The 23189-nt window shown below is 42.0% G+C and overlaps 1 protein-coding gene and 1 long non-coding RNA gene across 17 annotated transcripts in view; one reads left to right on the forward strand and one right to left on the reverse strand.

The window, feature by feature from the left end:
- Positions 1 to 23189, forward strand: part of LOC111244869 (uncharacterized) — a 51330-nt gene that overhangs the window by 11027 nt on the left and 17114 nt on the right. For 13 of the 16 annotated variants that reach the window (XR_015320641.1, XR_015320642.1, XR_015320643.1 and 10 more), the window contains 2 exons: positions 14581 to 14852; positions 17792 to 17914. Coding sequence is in view for 12 of the 16 variants with exons in the window: in XM_022792370.2 (XP_022648105.1) it covers positions 14754 to 14852; positions 17792 to 17914 (222 nt within the window). In the remaining 4 variants the exon portion in view is untranslated. Of the gene's footprint in view, positions 1 to 14580; positions 14853 to 17791; positions 17915 to 20022; positions 20658 to 23189 lie in introns of those variants that run through there. The other 3 variants (XM_022792372.2, XM_086979613.1, XM_022792371.2) reach the window with 2 other exon arrangements.
- LOC147757578 (uncharacterized) lies at positions 18138 to 19880 on the reverse strand. Its single transcript, XR_015320645.1, has 2 exons — positions 19743 to 19880; positions 18138 to 18877 (listed from the first exon to the last, which is right to left on the reverse strand). It is a non-coding gene; the product is annotated as an uncharacterized LOC147757578 (long non-coding RNA).

Raw genomic sequence — 23189 nt, forward strand, 5'->3', positions numbered from 1 at the left:
TACCTTTTCATACCCTTCCTGTTGGTGAGAAAATGGGGGTCTTCCCGCCAATGGCTGCTTAGGCGCTATCGTCACTCACAGAACCGCAAGCATCAAATTCTTCTTTGTTCTTCTTCCTTTCGGCTTGTGTGCTTCTTCGTTCTGTTTATGACGAGTCAGGTGGGTACCCTTCGTCTGTGGCCCGTAGGCAACAAGCTCCGCCTAGTCGTACCAAACGGCTAGAAAAGAAAGGATCTAGTCTATGGAGCTTCTTCAGGGGGGCAGGGGGAGGTCATCGAGAGATAAGCGATCTGTTGGTTGAAAAGGACGATGTTCCACTTTAGGACGTCTTTGTATCTATCCGTTCCTGCTTGCTCCCCGTTCGACCAGCATCAATGCTCTTGGACGCTCGAGTATCAGAAGTCTCACCTCTTCAGCGCTTCCTTGGGCCTATTCTCACGCATTTTCTGTCTCACTCTCGAAACCTGACGGCAACTGTACTGACGGCCTCCGAAGCCGATATCGCCAATGGCTGCGACGGAACCCGCCCAAAAAGTCACATTATACGCATATTATGGGATGGCTACAGTTATGCTCAGTTAAGTGCTTTCTCCTAGCCAGAGTAGAGTATGTGATACGATAAGTGCTGAGAGCTTCTCTTCCTTTCGTATTTTTCTCGTACATGTAAGGGTATCTATCATGGCGGCAGATCATAAGTTCAGGTTGTGAAATTTTCAGGCGATGTCTAAAGACGCTGCCGTCATGCAATTGCTACTGCCGTTAGAGGATGAAGGTTAGAGCTGCTGTTATTGTTCGCGTGTCGAGTAGATCGTCTCTTGCTGGTTCCGAACTCCTATTAAGCAAACATTACGAACGTCGCTTAGAATTACACAAACCTATTATCTCGCAGTGGGTTGAGGCCGATCATCAACGGAACATTGCGTAAAAATTACGTTGCGCTATATGCACTAACAAAAGGGAGTGATTGCACTCTATTAGCTTCCTGCACCGTTATTACATGCAAAAATAATGGCTTCGTTAATGTATCGATATTTAGAAAATGAACACGGCTGTGAAGAAGAACTATAGGCATACGTCTTTTGACCACGTTTTTATGCTGCTTTCATAAAAAAAAACCTTTATAAATTCCAAAGTCCTCTTTTGAAGAGACGCCTTACGCCGTCCTGTTGTCCTGACCCAATGCTAGGTGGGAATCTTGCAGCTGGTGTTTCGCTAAGAATATAGACATAGGCAGGAGTAAATGGAGGAAAGGCTTCTTCTTTTAATGGAAGTAAACAGAAATAGTGAGCAAACACAGACGAAAAGTCATTGGCATAAAAAGAAACTGTATTACAGTGCAGCAGAAAATGTTTCTCAAACAATACTATAGAGAGAGAGAGAACGAACATATGGTGACCGATATCGATACTGCTGACATCATATGGCCAGAGGACAGTTTCGGGTCCAGATACATTACAGATACATAATATACTCGATGATACGAACACGTTCTGCATGGAATTCTGTAAAGAACCTGAGCCTTGATTATCATCACAATGTGGCCTGTGACGGCGAACATTCAGTGCATTGCATTGACGTACATAGAACCTCTGCTTGCGGAAGCGTATCGCAATTTCTAAACGTGACAAAGTTGATTGTGGTACGCCGAAAAAACAGAGCTGGTGTTGGACAGATATTGTTGACTTTCAAAGAAATGACGCATTGAGATCAATAAGCTGATTCGAGCAATGAGAAGAGGCGCCTTCTGTTCACATAACAACTTGTTGTTATAGCAATACGTTATATACCGGCAGATGTCCGGTGTACTTAGGTTTCGGGTATTGCGAGGACTAGGAGCTTTTGACCTTCAGTCATACTAGAACTATAGATATAGTTATAGCTCTGAAAGTAAAGCAGCGTTGATTCGAGGTCATTAGTTAGTGGCCGTGTGTAGTCACTTAACTATAGCTATACATAAATTATAACGTTATAAGACTCATGCTGTAGATGTTTATGGTGATTCTTCTCTATGATTTTCCGCCTATGACTCGCTTTATGTCTTCTAGTGCATTGACTTCTGTAGCTGCGCCTACCGTGAAATTGTTTGAGATCTGTAGCAGTATTATTGTACAGCAGAATGGCATTGACGGATGCGACAATAATAAAGCTTTAGGGTAAGAAGGTTACGGGACCATGCTGAAATCGCAAATTACTAATTTAATCATCGTTCGTTCGTTCGTTGGACCGCTTCTGTCCTGCTGAAATCCGAGTGAAAATAGGGTGCTAAGGACCGATCGACAAATCTATGACACAAAAGCAAAATTGGTGTTGTCCGGATACACCAGAACAATGTTGTCTACCGTGCTGCCGAGGGCCTCTAGCCACCACCGCTTCATTTAGAAAGCCTATTAAGGCGAAAAAAAAAAAGCCTGTCTTCTTCTTTTTCTAGAAAACTCAAAAAGGCGCGTTTAACCCGAGCTGTCGAAACGGTGAAGAGAACGCTTTCGTGACGACATTATATTTTTCGTGTGTACGCCTATCATAAATTACCATTCTCTCTCCATTTTTCTTTTCACATCTTGCGTAGATAACAAACCCTGTCGTCGCTCTAACCGAGTGATTTACTGAAAAATCCGATATTGGATGCCCAACTAAGTATAAGGCTCGTGCATACAATCGTGTCATGCCAGCGCGTTTAGTCAACACATTCTGCGACTTAGTAGAACAAGCGGAAAGCAATCCTTTCTTCTAATCTATGGATATACAATAAACACTCTTCTTTTTTTAGTTATTATATGTGCTGAAGTGTCTTTGACGGACGGCGTGTTGACATAGATATTATATGTAATCACTATAAAAATCACACAGAACGCGGAGACTACAGTACAATAAAAAGCCTTTAAGATATGAAATATAAATTTGCTGCTCAGACAACTTGGGCATGCACAGGTGTATGCTGGCGCATACGTAGTATTCTTTCATAGTTAAAATCGAACGGCGTTGATGGCTTTAAAGAGAAGCTATTCAAGTGAGCTTGGAATAACTTCATTAGTCAACTTGTTCCACGGACTCCGCCCACGAACTTCAGATGAGGAACGTCTAAGGATAAAGGGATTAAAAGCTACCTTTCGATGATACATAATTGCTGCCTATCGAGCGGCTATCGTAAAACTGGGCCATTGCTGTGTAGGTGCTTTTTCTGCCCTTTTTTTTACCTATATGTTAGCATGTTTAACATGGCCAAATGTGTAGCATAGAATGACACGTTACGCACGAAGTTCATGTGTGACCACCTATGTATTTAGCCGAGATTGAAGATTATTTGAAGCTAAATTACAGCACAAGGAATTGACAAAATCCCAACCTGCGATATCGTGGTATTTTTGTCTATTTTTTTGGTATGTTTGACGTCCGGATAGACTCTGCGAAATTTTTCTAATTTCCAGAAAGAAACTGTACGCTAGATGAGTCTTAATAGACAGCGTCATCTACAGTTTATTTAAAAACCGTATGCAACATTAATTTGAAAGGGTCGTGTTCTACTCTAGTGATGAATCCGTCATGTGAAAGCGATTACGTAGTTAGCGCTTCATGCACGTTCCCTACAGGGCCGCCTTTATGGTCCAATGCAAAAACACTCACGCTGAAAATTACTCATACGCGTAGCAGAAATTTTCAGGAATCAACGGCAGATCACAACAAGCTGCCTCGGTGTATACAATAGTGGTGATGTGTCCCGTATGCCACCTTTTTTTTTTTGTTTTGACACAGCTTTTATGTGAAACAAGAAAACGTAAACAGTGGCACTGCTGTCTATTTTCATTACGGAAAAAATAGAACAGAATAGCTCTAAAACAATGACGAAAGCAGCAGCAGCAGCAGCAAATAGCTGGATCGCGTTTGTACTTGTTAACATTTATAGGATTCATTTGTCACGTAAAAACGAACGCATCGGTGAATGACAGGTGGGCAATGTTCAGATCGTGTCAACGTTCTCGGTCAAAGTTGCATTGGCGAATTGGTTCTAAATCGTAAATGGATGGTCTTCTTTCTATTGACTTCGAGGACGTGCAGAGGTTATTGTTAAAAGTCGGTGGCTCTATCTGAAAAAAGTAATCTATTTTTGTAAGTAACTTTTTTGTCCTAATAATGTTGCTGTTGTACGATGTACATATCGATGACTGGATGAATTGCGTATTATATACGGTGACTCTAGGGGTTCATTTCACGACGCTGTGCCATATTTGCTAAACAGCATTGGTTTTCTTTTCTAGCGGGACACCCGATCGATTGTCTAGCCAAAATTCGTAACCCGCTGTTGATTAACTAGCGGTGCTTCGAAAAATAACTGGTACGATGCCGACGTCGGACAGATAACCGCCGGATGAGACGTCGCGGTCTCTCAAACGCTACGAAAACTCCGTAATCAGCCGTTAATGCTACATATTGCTATTCGAACGGATATACACCAATTAACCTGTGTATATCTTTTCGCAGCATGACTATATGTATGTAGAGATATGTGTACAGCGTTTAGGATAAATCGAAGAATTGAATGGTTACACCTAGAGAATTTGGTTTTTTCCGATGCGTTTTTTCCGAGCCGATACGTTTCGAAGAGAATTTCGAAATTTTCACACGAAACCGCCGCACACATTTAGTTGTAGTTTGCTTTTTCTGTATACTTCTACCTACATCGGCAGAGAATAGACTGTCTGTTGGACGAGACGGAAAATCGATTTTGAGTATATTAAATGTTTTCTTCTTAAAAATTCCATGCTCGTAATTTCAGCTCGACTTCGTACGACTTGCCGTCATAATAGAGCAACCTATAATACGCTGAATTGTATTAAAACCATATTCACAAATGAGCACACAGATCACCTATTGCAGGCGATAATAAGGATCTGGATAAAAAAAAAACGGTCATCTGACACAATCGTACGGCAATTACGGTAAGTGTGCGAACTGGACGACACGCTTGAATTGCTAGCGTCAGTTTTACGCTTACGGCGATATACCTGTTTTGTCGCAGTGCTCACAAGAGCTATACGCATCAGAAGTAGCGCTAGCCCACATTCAGATGTCCCTTTTTTTTTAGCTGAACGTTTCGAAAACACATTTCAATGCAACCTTCCACAAGACATTACCAAGCGGAAAGAATAGCATTCATGTTCTATAATTATATATGTTTCCGCGGCCTTTGCCTTCACGTATATCCATTGATAGAAGGCTGTCCTTCAGCCTCGAGTAGGAATAGGACATGGTTGTTGAACTGGCGGAGCAGACTGTTGTTGCGAAATACACCATTTCAGGAGCCTGCAGAGTGTAGGGGATCTTTTTAGGCAGCTGAATTGCCCTACAAGCATCTGTTTGCTGTTATTTGCACCTAAATATCTAAACGAAGCACCCTCGGAGCGGATTCGTTTTCGAGGCTGAATAGTGTTCTCTGCAATCGGTAAAACTGTGTTATGCGGATAGTGCGAATGCAGTACGACGGAGATAAATAACGAGCTCCAAATACAAGCTTACGGCAGCAAAAGGATAGCTTGAACTCACAAGAAATAGTGACAGCGTGTAGAACTCTAGATATGGAAGGTTTTTCAATTTAAAAGTAAGTTCGGGTGGCATTATCTTACCAAAGAAATCAATTTTACCAAATGTGTGCTCCCTTGAAGAATTTCAACGGGGACCGATACCCTGATAGGCACTGTTCCAGCTATTAGCAGTGCGTCTGCTCACTGAATGGTATACACTGCCAGTGAAGTTAGTGGGCTGCCTGTTATATGGATAGCGTGATAGTAATCATCTTGGCATGTATATAGAGCCACTAGCGCATTTGAAGGGAAGCACTGCACTTCAGGCCGATCGTTGTGGTTACCGTGTAGCGCGTATCTCCTGCCGGCTGCAGTCATATTAGTTAACAGAGTTATATATCATAGCTTTCATAAAGAAACCAACTTGTTTGTTCTTACGAGGTATGGCTTAATACATTGGTACAACGTTATTGTAGTCAAAGCCTTTAATAAAACAGACTGTGTTGAAAAATAGATACACTTATAAAATACCTGTTAGATACTTGTGAAGGTCGCTGAAACTTAGCAAGATTTGTATGGCCAACATGTCAGTTTGCAATGGGATTGCCAATAGACCTTTTGTGAAGTGAGATTATCTTTAGACGCGAATTACTAGTGCAAAATATATCACACGGACATCGGGATTGCACGTGACTCAAGCTTGCAGACGTCGATTGCCCTACGCTAAGTTCTAAACTAACAGATGCACCATTTAGATACTTGAAATTGAACTTGAAGTCGGTACACGGCCTGCATTGTCCTGAAAAGTAACGTTTAGCCTTTTCTCCATAAATAGGTGAAAACTTGAATAGTTACAGTGGTGCATATTATAGTAATCTGCGAATAGGTATCAGGTTTAGTTACGTTGGACGAGGACCACTAGCGGAAAACAACTTCTGATTAGTTAAATAGTTAGTTGCGTTCCAGAGTTTTGACCGAATCTTGTCTCCTATGATTAGGTTTACTTCTGCTGAGATTCAAGCAATAGTATAAAAAAAAAAAGTTCACATGTGTTACTTCAAATTAAATGACTTTTCTCCTTTCGCCCCTAGCAACGCGTCGGCATTTGTTGGTATTGAACGTTAAAGGGCCTTGTCGTTTTTATTTGCCGAAAAAAAGTTCTGACCTATTTTAAGGTGTATCTAAAAGAATGCAGAAAAAATTTCTGCTAGCAGAACTTTACGGTGATTTACGGGAGTAAATTGTCGCGTTTTTGAGTTAACTAACTGTAGCCATGCGCCAGGCGCAGCATTACCCTATTCGAATGATCCGTAGTCACCAAAACGGGGCATCTGACAAAAAACCTTTGATTCTAATTCTGGAAAAAAACAAATTGTAAGAAAACACGTTTTGATACAACACATTTATCTCATATATAATTTTTTCATACAGTTACCTGTCAAGTCGACCGCGGTGAGCTAACAGATTTGTGATAGTGGCGTAGACTGCCGTTATATTTTTGTTTTTTGTAAAAAAAAATCTACCGGTATTCGACTTCGTTTGTCGAACATGGGTTGAACCATTTTCGCCGATCTAATATTTATGAATATGAGGCTATCCAACTTTTACGACATGTATCCTGTGTGGGACCATTTTTTTTTTTCAAAATCGCGACCGTCCAGGTAGTCATCTAAAAGATAGCCGCGCCGCTCCTCTCGAATGCAAATGCCTGTTATACCTATTACAGGATTACGTCGAAGCATCAATTCCTTATCTTCTTGATCTTGAACGTCAGATGATAGGCTAGCGTCTATTTTCACACACTCATACTTACGCGAACTTATGAAGGGTGGAAAACCGGCAAATAGCTGATTATCTAGAAATCGTAGCATATATTTTCCAGTCGGAGAACCACCGGTGCCACCGCGGATACATCTGTCTTGTGCATCGCGCTTGTTGTTTGTGCATAACATTGTGACCCGATACGAATTCCGAGTAAGTTTAATTTACTTAAGAAAACATGCCTCAAAATGAAAACTCGCATGAAATTGACTTTAATCGTGCCAAATGTCTAGTGAAAAAAACATTAATCATTCCTTCAAAAAGTTGTCAATGCTTTTTCGAGTTGCGTCCCCCGTGCTGCCTCCCGATACCGGGAGAGAAAAAGGATCTGTAGCAGCCCGTTCGACAGAGACTTTCGGCCTTTCAGGATACTTTAAAGCTATCCTGCTCATCTCACCTATCCTATTCGCGACGATTTAGTGAGATCGGCATATATTATGCGATCCGGAAGATCAGCCATTATCCAATGTTTTCACGGACAGCATCGAAGTTGTCAACTTAATTGATATTTCTAAATCGATAGTCCTGAGGACCTTTGATACGCTCCTTACGTTATAAAAGTCAGACAAACGCTCGTTAGGGCTGTTTGAGCCAAGATGCTTGCTGTTCTATTTTCAGACTTCTACAACTTCAAGTTCTCTCTAACGAAAATATGTTTAGGACTTATGCAAAAGTGAATTTGACGAGGAAGCGTTAATTCGTCTTGTTCTTCATATTCCAATTTAGTCTAGAACTGGACCTCAGATATACATAGTCTTGTTTTAAAAAATATAGAAGTCACGTTGAAGAAGTACACCTATCAGGAATATCGATGTTGATATATGCAAAAAATATCATTTAAAAATAGACGATTTACTTTATATGCAGCCTATATGAAAGCGACATTAAGACCGTCTGAGACTATGAGCTCCACGAATGATCGCACGTAATCCAGACACCTTCCAACTGATCGCGTCTGCTGGGGAACACGCATTTGTCCATTCAGTAACAATAAACGGATAGTTTTGGTTCTGTGACGACCCTGATTCACCTTTTCAGAGCGCCTGTCTACGATGGTCTATTGCGCTTACTCCGCTTAACTATGATCACTTGCTTTTCAGGCGTTTGGGTAAGTCTGTTAATAATTGTTTGAAGTTCATATTAAATGAAGTAGCCAAAATTGTAAGTGCCATAGACTGCGTCATTTCGATGAGGCTCATATAACCAAACAGCAATAATTTTAGTGGTGAGTTCTGGATCACTAATTGCCATGAACAAACCACCAAAAACTTCCCTTAACTTAAGGGACATTTAGAAGAAAGTGAATTACTTGAACAGAAAATACACGGTGATTTACGATGCGTCGATCGCACGATGTTAAAGGCGCCTATGATGCGACCGTTTGGGCTGCACTTCTGAAACAGCAAATATAGGAAAAAAGGATAAAATCGTTTCTACAACGACGTGTCACAATGTTGGTCTCGACTAATTTCAGTTGATATATCTGAACGTTCTTCAGACTGGCCGTTCTCATGCACAAGTATTCACCGATAACAGTGTTGGCGTTTCAAGTACGTAGCAGAAGTTGGCCGAAGAAAGGTCACCCAACATTCGGAGAGTTGAATATCGTTTAAAACAACAGTTTACCTGACAACGTAGAAGGTTGAATACAACCTATTAAGGGCCTGTGAAGCAAATCTCGTTCAGATTTATGCAAAGTATGAATTAGGCTTTTGTGGGCCGCAGGTTCGAACTGATTTTTTTTCTTTCGCCTAACAATGATATAATCCGATTTCAGGCGACCTTCTTAATCATATAAAAAAAGATCTTTACACTTTGGATGTCTTCCATGATACTAACGCCATTTACAGAAGTCCGGCGAAATTAAGGCCGAACACCTCAACGAATTCAGAAAAACGGTATAAGAATATATTTAGAGAATTTCCAGTTGTCGCGCAGATTTAGGAAAATAAATACCCTTGGGTTCGTCGTATTTGCTTTGAGTCCTCGACAGCTTCTATATAGGCTCACAAAGAAATTTTCCGAGGATCAAGCCTATTGATATACAAACATAACAAGGTAATATATTGAGTTTTTTCGTTGTTTTGTAGTTGGCTATGTCAGAGACCAATAATGTTTTATGCTACAAAAGACAAACAAACAGCCAATGTTGCTTTCGAATGACACTTGTTGAAGGGTCCAAATCTCCCAATATTGTAACTTATTATTCCTACACGCCCTGATATTAAAAAACATCAATTGTTATGTTTATTTTGACTGTTTGGTTGATACTAAACTAATACGCGTTTATCCGTGTACGTAACAACTTTTAGATTCCAGCTGAGCTTTGGAATCTTGACAAGCACAGTTGTCTTTCAGTGCTATTTTCTGAACGTAAACATTCTTCCTAAACAGAAGTATTCATATTTCCTATAAATAATTCATGACTCAGATAGAACTTTGGCATAATTCACGTTCAAATTAAACATACATGTAGCTAACAATTTTCTTCAATCCTAGGGGCCATCCAAGCGTACTGTTTGGTGTCGTAGGTTCAATGCACGTTTTTCGTATACGTACCGAACAATCGATGCTAGTATATATATCGTGTTCGCACCACGTTAATCAAAGGAGTTCATTGAATAAGAATAGTACATAGGCAAATTTAAAGCAGCTCCATTAACTCACACATCGTGGTCCTGTGTCTCCTGGTCGAAGGAGGGCATTAACGCACGGTACCATACTTGCCTTTGCTCGCGTTCTACCTCACTGACAAGAATTTAGTCTGATTTACTTTTTGTATCAGGTACTAAGCCCTTCTAGCCTTTGGCACATTATTGGATGTAATTGTCATTAATAGACTACTCGTTCGAAGCCGGACTACTGACGACCTGTGCTCTTTCACATATAGTTTAAGTAAGGCCCGGTCTCCGGCATCTAAGCACTGTCCTTTTTCCTGATATCCCACCGTGTCTTCTTTGCGATATTCTCGCGTGAGCTAACATTTTTTTTGTTGCTTGTATTCCTATGATGTTGACATGCTGGTTCTCTGTGCTGTAGCTTAAACCTGTACCATAAAAAAATGTACTGTGATTTGTGTTTTTCGCTAGCGGCCGAATACTTTATGGCAAAAAGGCAGTAAGTAAAAGGACAAAAATGGCCTTCATAAATCTAAAGCCTTCACGCGTATGGTAGGACAGAGCTAGATAGTCACTACCGTGCCTAGAGCATATACTTGTTGATAATGTAACTATGCTCGCTCTCAATGTTAGGAGCAACAATAGGGGAGTCAAACCAGCCCAGCGCACAACAAGCCGATTTCGATCTGTCTTACCAACTGAGCTGGAGAAATGCGCCTGATCTTACCTTTCATACAAAGCCCGAGTCTTCTTACCTCGTAGAAAATTTTGTTTTCGTTTTCCCCTGGTCTTTCCTTAGTGTATTATTCACGAACATTAAGCATCGCTAATGGTTATGGCCTCACTCGTGTGGCCAATTTACTACGTTCGTCCTGGATGAGCCGTCCATTGGATATGTTTTGCGGGAATAAAATTACTCTTAGCCAGCGCCTGAGGCTTCCTGGTTGGCCAGCGTTAAACTAGCTAAGCAACAGAACAGCCAGGTATGTAAACGTTATAGCAACCTATTGGCTTTTTACTATAGTCTATTCGATATCTGCTATCTCGGTGGGTTCCGAGTGAACTCCCCTGTCGTTAATTGTTTACACGAATTGAGCCAAACACATATGGGCTATCATATTAGAAATCATTTAGACTTATTTCATCCCACTAGGCCATAAGAAATTGCCACTGGACACACGACATGCAAACAGGTTTTTGCGTTATAGCTCTTGAGCTTCTCTACACTCGACCTTGTATTTTTTTTTCTTTTTTCATTTTTAATTTAGACAGAATAGAAACATACGGTGGATATGGTTCCTAAAAGAAAGCCTTCAGGAAAACAGTATTAGCGACTCAGACGTAGTGTTAATGCCAATTTCAGTAATCATTTCTCAGCGACAGAAAATTTTGACCATTTGTGGCCTTGCCATTAGCTGCTGCTGACGCCCTGACTGCTTATATCTATGTATAATAGGTTGGAGTAGTAGAATGCATAAGACACGTCAGGCCTCAGGCAGCGTTGCAGGGCTCTAGAGACATTGTCAAATCGTATTCTTCATACAGCATGAAATTCAAGTCTTCTTAGATAATTAGTCATTGGCTAGACTCTGCAGACAGCCTTGCGTATCAAGGAAGCGCGTTAACGTCCGTTTCAGCACAGCGGGTGCTGTATCAGACACTGAACATTGAACCCGAAGGACACCAGTTTGCTCGAAACGTTGGGTCTAACTTATGACGATTATGACAATGGTGGTCGCGTTTACTAAGATAAGCCGAATGGGAGACATTGGCAGATTCCAAGAACCAAGTTAACTTGCGAGTACCCTTTTCATTCGTTATCCACGGCGATTTTGCGTATTATGAGTCGAGATACCTTATGGAAAGTGGCTTTTGCCCAATACATTATATAATATTAATTTGGAGACTTTTCATTCTTAACTGATCCCTATACAGTCAATTTTCAGCTAGTTAACAGGTTATCCTTTTGCGGCAGTTCTTCACACGATTATCTAGCATCTTCTGGAAGAATTTGTCAGCCAAACGCGGGGACTCATGACTTGTTTGCCTTGCAACTTCATAATATAAGTGAAGCTGTCAGTTTCACTGTGACGATATGTTTTTTATTAGGTTTCCGAAGATACCTCTAGCTAGAACATAAAAGAAAAGCCCTTTGCGTGTGCTTCCGTAAAGCTTGACCAAGGAGAAGCTAACGATACATAAGTAAAGTGTGTCTGCAAATGTCAAATAGATAGACACGCAAAGTTCCTACTGTGTACGCTGATAGACATTTAGCTCGTCTCTTCTATCACCTGCACTGCGTGTCTAGTTGTTTGTCTTACGGCCACAGTCGATACGAACTGCATAGAAGACCGATAAAATGGGCGGGTGGCAAACCAAGAAGTCTATGTTGCTAGCTGTCACATGGAAGCACATTGATTGGGGTGGACGTGGCCACAAGGCCCATTCGCTATAAGGCTCGCTTCTAAATGCTATTCTGTTATTTTGTCGCTGGTTACATAGATAAATACTTCCAGATGGCAATTTTCGTCACTTATCGCAGCATATACCTTTGTCGTATATTTAATAAGAGACTCTAGCTAGTGTACAGGAGTTAGCAGTAATAATAAGAATTAGCAGCCTTCAGCACGGGGTGCATGTTGTACCAGAGGCAACATTACGGAATTGAATATAGAAATAATATACAACTAAAATTACCTGATTTAATTTTACTTAAAATACTTTTTTCAACATACTGTTTCTCAACTCAGATAATGATCCGACTACTTACCGCTCAAGCAGCTGATGGCACTGAAGAAATCATGCGCCAATAGCAAGACTTACCTTCATTGTGGTACTTACCAAATCGTTCCCCAGCAGCGCCTAATGCAATGATGTCGATGCCTTCAATTGCTTCGAGAACACAGTTCACTTTAGTTCATGACCGGTGACATTTAGATACGGCCCTGTCCTTTGCACCCACCGTGATTGCATACTAACCATATTTAAGAGAGGTGTAAAAACGATTTGGCAGCTATAATGTACCGAGTTGTTATCCAACAGATACTGCGTTATGGGAACACTCAGGTCGACAAGAAACCAAAATATGCACCACACTGCTTTCCACCGCATGAGCGGAATTATTCAGCTCGGCTTCATGGAACTAGGAAAACTTGTTCACGTTTAAAATCAGACCTTCTAATCTCTGAGCAGGAGCTTCCTGTTCCGATCTATAAAGTCAAATTAGAAATCCTCAGGTAGCATCGTAAAATTATGGAACTGACATTCCATATAATAGTAGGTACATAACAGCACGAAGCAGAAGCATGTTCATTAGATAGGTGTATAAATGCCACTTATGTTAGCCTTGTTTCTGCACAAGGCATTTCTAAATAGGTACAATAAGTGACTGGCGTTGTTTTAATGCCACCGCTACGTCCTCGTGAACGTCGATGCTTCTTTCAAGCACATATGGCTTTACACTATGGAAATTACTTAGCAAGCAGGTTGGACTGGTCGGCTATTTATTCTCTTTTTCGCCTCATTGCCTTTTTGTATTCGCTAAACAAAGTGCTAGTCAGGTTTGCGGCACTGAGAATACGGTTCATTGCACACACCTATTTCATTATGGAGATCCGATGAAATCAGCCCAGAATTGAGTTCAGCTCTGTTGCCCAGATGTTGATAAAATTGTTTTACTTCATTACCAAATCTCAGCGGAGGCAACCGGTGCCGAAAATATCAGTATTTAACGCTATGAAAGTTTATCCGGACGCCTTGTCCAGCTAACCATACTGAGCAGATGTCTATTTTTAGATATGCACACAGACATTTTGCTTCTTGAAGACAGGTTATAAATTCGAATCTAAATTACTTTTTAGGGAATATTGGCTGTTTATCTCGGTCTACCTAGACGACTTCATTCAGCTCAGTTCTAGAACAAATAGCGTTTTTTACGTGGCTTCCGCTGTTCAGAATGTGCAGTCAGAAACATACGTGGTTTCAGTAGCTAATTTTTTCCTCGCCGAATGCGGCACCCCTCTTGTTATGTTTGTTCTCATCTGAGTTCAAGGATTTCCCGAGGACAGGTGAGGTAAGCTCAGAACGACGCGACCGCATCATTTCTGCTCACTTTCAAATATTTTTCATGAGGACGTGCACTGAATTTTGTTCAGATCGTCCATATCCGCACATATCACCCAACGAATGGTCAACACCGGTGTATTGTACCCGATTCGGAGTACAACTAGGGATCAACGAGGCTACAGGGCCATTCACTATTTTGATTTGGACACGACAGGCGGAACAATTCATTATCTACAAGAATTAAATAAATGAAGGCATAATAAAATACCCTACGCCTCGATCATTAAATGTTGAGTCCTGACTATAGTGCGTAAGGTTAAAAACCCTCAGAAGCGATACCGCCGCAGATGGCGCATTATTATACAGTTAGAGTTAACATTTTATGACATGTATTAAGCTTGTCGTATCGTATTGCACAGGCCAAGCCTTCACCGAGAGGACGAAGGGGGGAGGATCTACATGCCAACGATAATGTAAAAACACAGAACAAAAATTATTGCTAATCTAAGCATACGATAATACTTTCTGTTGCCTAATGGTAAGTACGTACATCATTTCAGGCTGCCGCGTCAAGGTTAGCTAGGCACGCTTGTTTGATGAAGGTCAACAGGTGTACGAGGACACGCCAATATAGCGGACGCGACAGAAAAACCGGTGAAGGGCCCCTTCGTTGAGAAAGCATCCATCGTTGGGGAGTTCCGGAAGCGATCCGGAGGAGAAGTGTTTGTCGGAGATGTCCGTGGCCGTTGCCACATCGGAAACCGTCGCACCGGCTGCAGCTACTCTTAGTAAGGTCCTCTGCTCTGGAGCCATGCGCAACGCGACAGCACAGGTATTATCTGAGTACCCTAACGATTATTGCTATACGTACGAATGTAAATACTAGAAAAACACATAATCATTACATTTATGATTAATACTCGATTTGATGTGTGGTGTGGGGTCACGATTAGCGACGGCTAGCTAATCTGCAGCTTCTGAAGCCAGCGGTCCGGCAAAACCGTGAACAAAGGCCATAGCGAAAAACAAGTCCGTACTTGCACAGACATCGTCCCGCATATGCTTCCGTGCACTGTCTCGTATGATAACATCCAAAAGACCAAATGTTCTGTATCTCCTACTAATCCTTATATGCAGTCATATAGATCTCACGTTAGGTAACTACCGTCAACATATACGCGTCACATTGTGCAGAAAGACCTCGTCTGCTTGATCGCTCCCAACTGTAGTTGCAATTGTTTCTTACCACCACAAACTTTGGCTGTCTCATTTAGAAGCTAGCATTTGCAGAAGCGATTGGGCTGTTCCGGGTGTTTGTCTCGGATACAATAGGTCTAGAGGGACAGCCTAATCGAGCTTACACAAATCTGCGTATGTAGGAAAAAAATCGACCGAAGAAAGAAAAGGCAAACGATACAGCCAAGCTCTGGTCGTGTCTCGCGATTGGTTGTGGTCAACTGAATGGAGACTCCGATTTAGCCACATGCTCACAAGACGCCAGTGGGGATTAGAATACATGGCGCGATCCCTTCTGCATCTCCCTGGACTTCTGCGTTACTTTCGATGTTTCTCGAGCGTCAAGGCAAATGGCAGACGAAAAATCCTAACAGTCATTTCAATATCGTTTACACCAACCGCGTTTCGACAATTCACTGAATGACACAAAGCGATGACCCGCGATTGAGGAAGAAGGTCTGTACGATGTCGGTAAATTGCTTTTGTTTCTGGTTGGGCTTCGTGACTTTGTGACTTGCGAATTGATGCCAAGGGAATAATCGGTTGTCTACTTTGGCTGATAGTGATCGTTGTTAGCTAAGTCGGAATTCGTCAGTGCAGCCAGCACAGGCGATATTTCCGGATAGGATCTGTCTTCTGAAGTGTTTTTTTTATAATGATTATGTAACGATTTTCATGTTTCAGAGTGTTGACGTTGCCACAGCCTCAACAACGTCGATGTTGTTTGGTAGCAATGTTGAAACTATGAGCTTCAAGCTTTCAAGCTTGTTCGTATACTTGGAGAACCTGAGAGGAGTCATTAATTAGTGGGACATGAAAATAGTCCACCGAAGGAGACCGGTCAGCTATACTAATCCTCTGTCCACTGTCAGCCTTCGATGTCATTTGAAGTCCCTGATCGGTACAAGAACTGTCGTCTGTCGTCGCCGTCATCTCCCTAGATTCCCCTCTAAATCACGATACTGTGAGCAACGCACAAGCGTCATAACAATTATCCATTTTAGTGTTAACAATAATCGACTAATAAAGCTAATAATAATGAATAAATATCACAATCAGGCCTTCCCTTGAGAAAAATTGTAGTCTACGACGGTACCATGACCGGCGCTTTAGCACTTTTCTATTTACTTTTTTCTAAAAATGTTTTTTCTCTACGCCGCACGATCTGCGGGTCCATGCGAAATGGACAGAACAAATCAAGAATTTAAGGTATACAACATTGATTGATTAACATTTCTTTAGACACAAAGTAACCTTGGAAATATTCGATTGGATCGACGTTCAGCTATGTAATGTGTTACGGGTGGTAGAAAGAGGTGATAATACGATCGAAGCCCATATGCAACACAAGGAAAGTGGATTCTTGTATGAACGAATCTAACGTCAGTTACTAAACGAGCTCAAAAACACACTTCCATCTATAGACTGAGCTTCCTGCTATGTGTACATACACATGAAGGAGAAATTGCCAATAACAGATAGGGAGGTCCTCAGCGATAGTGAACGGTCACAACAACATCGATGCGCGCGCATACGAAGATCTCGAAATTTACCTCTCCATTCTCTGTTTCGGCTCCTTTCCTCGTGTCTCTCGCTGAGTTGATGACAGTAACGATGTTTGATCTATCTCGCCTCAGTATGTGTACTATTAGGGATAAGACGATTACTTTTCCGGGTGGGCGTTCTGGTGGGAGCTCGATTACGGTTACTTGTTTAAATCCAATCCAGACTCAACTCATCTGGGCGATAGCGCGATTTAGCTCTGTCTGTCCGTAAAATCAGAGGTCCCAAAGGGATAATTTCAAGGAAGTATTGGTATAATTGCTTTAATCTAACTTGGCAGGGCGCAGATTTGCACAGATTGCAAATAGCCTCGACGATTATTAACTCGTCTCAGCTGTATAAATAGGAATGCTTGTTTAGAAAGATGGACAGAAACTGCTTAGTGGTGATCGGTAGACATAATCGACATGGAGCTAGGAGGACACCCGCCAACGTCCAGTGCTCGTTGAAGGCATAATCTCTCACTAATGAGAAGAGCTCGTATCAGAAGTTAATCTTCGGATGACGGTCTGGCATCTGGTGGTTGGTCAGAATGGCCAGACCGGCGGACGTATACGGCCTACGTCTTTAGCGTTTTATGTTTAACCCTATGCCCAACATGCTTTCCGGGATATGAAACGCATTAGGTGATTATTAAGATCTATATACACGCTCTATAGAATTGAGTATGCTGTGAGAAGTTGTTGATTGATTGTTCCGCATTTGTTTCCTACGGCGAACTGCTATCAGCAGCTTAACAATTGTACAGGAGAATAATGTTATAGGGATTAGCATTGTATTGCATGATAACACTATCATGGGCCTACGAGTTGTTTTTCAGTTCCTGCTTGTTGCTGTCGTTCCCGTCGTCGTTGTCGTGTAGCGTTACGTAATTGCAAAGCTGAGATTTTTACTCCTCTTCTTATACTTACTCTTTACGATAGATGGCTTCAACTATTGCACGACGTCTTGGTCTTTTTGATTTATTTTCAGGTACTAGCAGCAGCTCATGCTCAGATTCAGGAAATGCACGCTAACAGTGGAAGTCGAGCAGTTGGTTACGTCATCGTTGTTCTGTTACTCTACGCACTCGCATTGGCAGTTGTCTTGATCAAGGTTAGCTATGAACGTAATAACGTATGACGTACTAAAAAAAAAAATGCACCAATCTCATACGTACGTATACCTACGAGCATATTGTCGTCAATTTCTTCTTTCAGAAGCCATCCGAAGATCGAATTAACTATTTGCGTATCTGGCAGATTGTTTGATTATGGTATCACAGCTTTTTGCAACAAAATCGGCAATTTCTCTAGTCACATAGTTACGATGCGCCATATCCCGTTATCAGAACATGTCTGGCTATTTAATGAACGGTAGCAATAACAATATCAGAATTAACAGTAGCAACTGTGAACAATAACACTGAGATGTATCAGGGTGTCTAGCTATTGCACAGTACATTGTAAATGAATGGTTTTTCTATGGTCTCTAGTTCTTATCTCCTACGATACGCCGCGGACGCGATGAAGAAGCTACGAAAGCTAAGCGTAACGTCAGCCAGTTAGATGACCAGACTAGCGAGTCATTCCCGGATTATCCTATCCTGTCTGACAGTCATCCTCTAGCACAGAAAACGAATGAGCTTTCTGTCTCTCTCCCTCGCTCTCTCTAGATATATATATATATACATACAGACACAAACTCTTTCGTTACAATGCTGGGTTGCTGCTTTGGTGACAGCTGTTACCACGACGACGATGTCCGTGACAATAACGATGGGTATCGCACGAAGCCCACCTCTAGCAATAACATCCGGTCCTTGACGTACGAGAAATCGTGGCATGTCTGACGTCGGCGGCTATTACCCTATAATATTACTACCAGTTTTACTGGCTCTAAGGCAGGGTAATGTAGCCGCAAATGAACAGTCGATGTAGTTTCTTTGTCTCATCTATAATAGATCTTTGTTTTTCCTGTCTCCTTTTCAGTAGAAACTCTACTCCAAACGTCGTTAGGGTTCCTTGCCATAACGTTCGGATTAAGTTGTCGTTTCCTTTCGCCTTGTTTCCTGGTGTTCTGGAAATAAGGAAGATGGAAAAGCCGGCTTACTCTGGCGTTGTGCTAGACGACCTACGACGTTAACTTACCTACGAGCGCAGGCCAAGTCATGATGTTAAGTACCGTCTGTCATTTTATGCCTGAGCAAAACGTTTTCAGGTACATGGGATACAATGATCGCAAATTAGTATGCGATGTTCGCAGATAACATGTTACTATGGTAATGGAAACAAATCAAAGGGGCAGCTAATTTCGCGGCCGTAAACGTTATTAACTGCATTAAAATTTCTGTGCGGTCTAAAATAAACCCTAAATTAGCAAATTATCTAATCACCTTTAGTTTGAGTTAAATTAGGGTCTCTTTATACGAAAACGTGCCGGACGTAGAAGACTGATAACACGACATACTGCGGTAGCATAATTACACCTTTACGTTTCAGGTGCGTAAGTTGCCCCCGCAGGAATGTAAGCTATTTGAATTGGACCGTTTATAATGGCCTGGGTTAATTTGGCTACGAGCTGGGCAAATACATAACTCGAATTCACTGTGTGTGTCGTGAAATCTTACGCTTAAGCGATAAGTTTCTACGGTATGATTTTTCTATGGTAACACGTACCTGCTTTAATTTTTCACGCCCAAATGCCACCGTTTATCGCTAAAAATAATTTAACAATATGAAGTAGGGTTTTTCGATAAAATAAAATGAAACGTCTGTCTATCGAAACAAACAAACACGACGTATCACTGCTGAAGAAAATATTACTTGTCAACATATGTTGTGCCCGCCAGCAGTCTAGCATAAGACTTAATCAACTGCAATTTCCTTCCTGAAATTTTATCATTCCGAATATAAATAAAATAGATGGCTCAATATTTACGTACGTATTTAAGCGTACACTGTAGTGGGCCATGATTCGACCTAGCTCGAAGACCCAGTCCTTCTTTTTTCCTTTTCGCCGCCGCCACAGCCACCGGTCACATATCCTCATCAGGACTGTTTTTCTCCACCCCCGTCTTAACAGTTTCATCGTCCTTACGTAGAAACTTGCACCAACAGCAGCAGCAAGGAATTGCGACATGGCGATGGGTAAAAAGGCGGCAAACAGCCGTGAAAGGCAACCATAAAAGACGGTACGGTGATAAGTGTTGCTGCGCATTTGGCCGGACGCGTTGTATATCGGCCAATAAGCCCTGCGCGCATCTCTCAGAGACTGCCTTGCTGGTTACGTCGAGGAAACCTAGCTAGCTAGCCAACTAATACGCAGGCTTCTAGTTTTCCAGACAGTTATGGGTTGCCGGGGTGCACCAAGTAGCAGAGGAAACGAGGGAACGAAAGTATTTAAGGCATGAAAGGAAGGCATTTACGAGAAGAAAAAGGTTGCTGAGTTACTAAGTGATGGTGATACTGATGCTGCTATTGGCCTTAACGACGATGCCACGGACGACAACAACTGAGACCGGAACAATGCCTGAGTTGAAGTCATAGGCTAAACAAAAAAAAAGACTGCCCGAAGCTATTGCAGTATGAGCGGTTCTGTGTGTCCGTTGGCTATTCCTGCCTGTGTATCTAAGTATTTGCATGCGTGTGGATAGTATAACATCCGACTGTCACTAACAGGTCGAGTGTTGAGCATCGAGGCACGTCTCTGCCTGTTGTATACTTGGACAATGGAAAAATGCTGGGTCGGACATTGCTTTGGACCATCGTATGAATTTCCCTGTCTTGTTCCATCGTTTGTATTAGTTATACGCGTGTATATTACACATGCAGAGTGCGTTATTCACGCAGACGTAGAGGTAAGACAGTCAAAGTTTTCGAAGCACAAAACGAATTTCGTTGTAAAATATCTAATTTTAAGGTAAACATATCCCCCGACTCACGGTCACTGTACCATATATTAATAACAATACTGTAATCAAGCGTACTTCAAAAACATAAGCAAGGCTGATGTGGCTTCAAATAGGGTCAATTTACAGGATGGTCCAATACGTTTAAATTTAAAAAGACTAGGGTAAATTTTGCAATGGTTTCTTGAAGCATTAAACGAATAATGTACAGTGGACTAACTCACTGATTAGGTATTGTCTAATTAAGCTATTAGCAAAAAGAGATTAAAAAGGTAAAAAATGGCAAAAATAATTGATTTATTTTCATGAGTTTAACTTCGATCGTAGGTATATATATATATATATATACCTATTTCAAATTACCTTGCGAACACTACTGCGTGCGTTATGCAAAATAGGTCAAAAATAGCTGTTCTATCCTTTGATGGTGCAAGCAAGATCGCTATCTTCAAGGGTGTGTCCCAGTGATAGCGGAGTGGCTAACGTGTTTATCTGCTAAATTTAGGGCCGCGTAGTGTTTTGGCTTCCAATCCGGCTTTAGATACATGGTTCGGTTCTTGCTGGCAGATAGCCCAATGAAGTAATGCCTTACGGCTTAAGTCCCGAACGTAAAACACGAAAAACATATCTTTGAGGGCGTGGCTGATCGTGGAAGTGAGCATGCGGATCTGCAGGGATAGTGCCGGTAATGCAGCTGGTTGGCTAAAATATTGATCACATGGCTGTGTGTCTTTGCCATTTGGCGCGACTGCCACTGGGAGCTGCTCATATAGTATTTCAGACGTGTAGGATATGTAATGAGATGGCAGGCACACTCATCAGCTTCGATCGGACACGAGCTTAAAGCCTGCTCAGTGCTTTAGCCCGCTGATCGGGATAACGCAATTAGAAGACTCGTCGGCTGCTTTCTACTGCGTTTTCTCTGTATTCCTCTAAACGCACACCTACTATGATCAACGTATGAAGCCAGCGTCAACAGACTCCACCCGTCCGCGAGTATGTACGTTGAAACTACTGCTAATGACGGACACTGGCTACCCGACGGACGAAAGGAGAAATTTTCTCAACCATTAATGGAGGTTTTGATCCCTTCTTATTATTTTTACTTTTGCCTCATTCTGCCCGTGCATCTTCAATAGTCCCCAGCTGTTGCTTATGTTCCTACCCAACTGGTCTTCTCTCCTGTTCTCGTCGTTCCTCAATTTCATTTTTGCTCCTATCGTTTGCTTTTTTTCTGCTTTTGGTTTTTTGTATTACTAAAGTGAGTGGGATGTACTGGCGGACTTTTCGGTTGCTACCTGGGTGGCTTAATCTCCTCTCTGGCTTTGACAGTCACCTGGGCTTTTGCTTTAGTTCTAAAGGCTTTTAGCAGAATGCGCACCCGCCCTACCACGCACCTGATTGCCTATGTATGTAACGCTGCCTGCTTGTTCATCGGTTTTGGCCTTTTTGGCGTCGGTCTTCATCCGCTTGCTTCCTCTTTCGACTCTCTCCACTTGAAAGACGAAGAGAGGGAGCAAAAAGAGAAGAAAAAGGCTAAAATAAGGGAAAGGATGAGAAGTACCGGCAACGATTTCGCTTAAGAAAAATGTTTGACCAAGAAAAGAGGCACGGCCGAACCGTTCCGGCGGCAGACGGCCCCCATAGAGCAGACACGCGATGCGCCGACGACCTGGGTATCTGGGTCGGCTTGCTGCCGCTGGCTCTTTTTTCTGCGCGGTCTGCTGCAATCTACTGAGCACGCAACTTTGACGTGCATTTGCACGACAACGGGAATATCTCACGGGATGAGCAAAGACAAGCTGCGGGCGTAGCCGCACGGGGCCACACTGCCCCGACTAAAACCATTTTTCGCCATACAGAAAAAAAAATTAAAAAACGAGCCTAACAACAGTACGGTAATAGTACTTATACCATTCAACCGTTGTGTTAAACGGGTATGCTATTAACTTGAAACGATTGACTGCGGAAACTCGAGCTCTAATGACCGCCCCAGTTGTCGAATCAATATCGCGTTAATGACGCACTCATAGCTGTTTCTACTATTTTGAATTTTTTCCACAAATAAAATGCTTTGTCTGATCTCATGTACTTGTTGTATACGACACAAGTATCAACTTGAAGGATTCCTGAAACGTTGTCAAAACACACAACCCTAAAATTGCTTTCGTAGACTCACTGCATTAGCTTTTTGCTAGTCGAAGTGGATCGCATTAGCAGGATGATAAGAGCAGCGTCCGTATCGGGCTAAACAACGCATGGAGTAAGCAGGATATGATCAGACGCCACATTTGATTGCGCGGTCATCCTGAAACACGCATTGACATGTCCGGGGGGCGCTCATACAAGTTTGCTTAAACACTCGTATCGGACGGATCTACAGGAAGTTGAGCAAGTCAACTGCTGGCAATGAATTGTCGTTGCACTATTCTAGTAAGAAGACTTTGGAATAATCATTTCCGGCGCATCGCCGAAGAAGAA

Source organism: Varroa destructor, unplaced genomic scaffold (genome assembly GCF_002443255.2).
Source record: "Varroa destructor unplaced genomic scaffold, Vdes_3.0 BEIS01000002.1, whole genome shotgun sequence".
In the NCBI taxonomy this organism is placed as follows: domain Eukaryota; kingdom Metazoa; phylum Arthropoda; class Arachnida; order Mesostigmata; family Varroidae; genus Varroa; species Varroa destructor.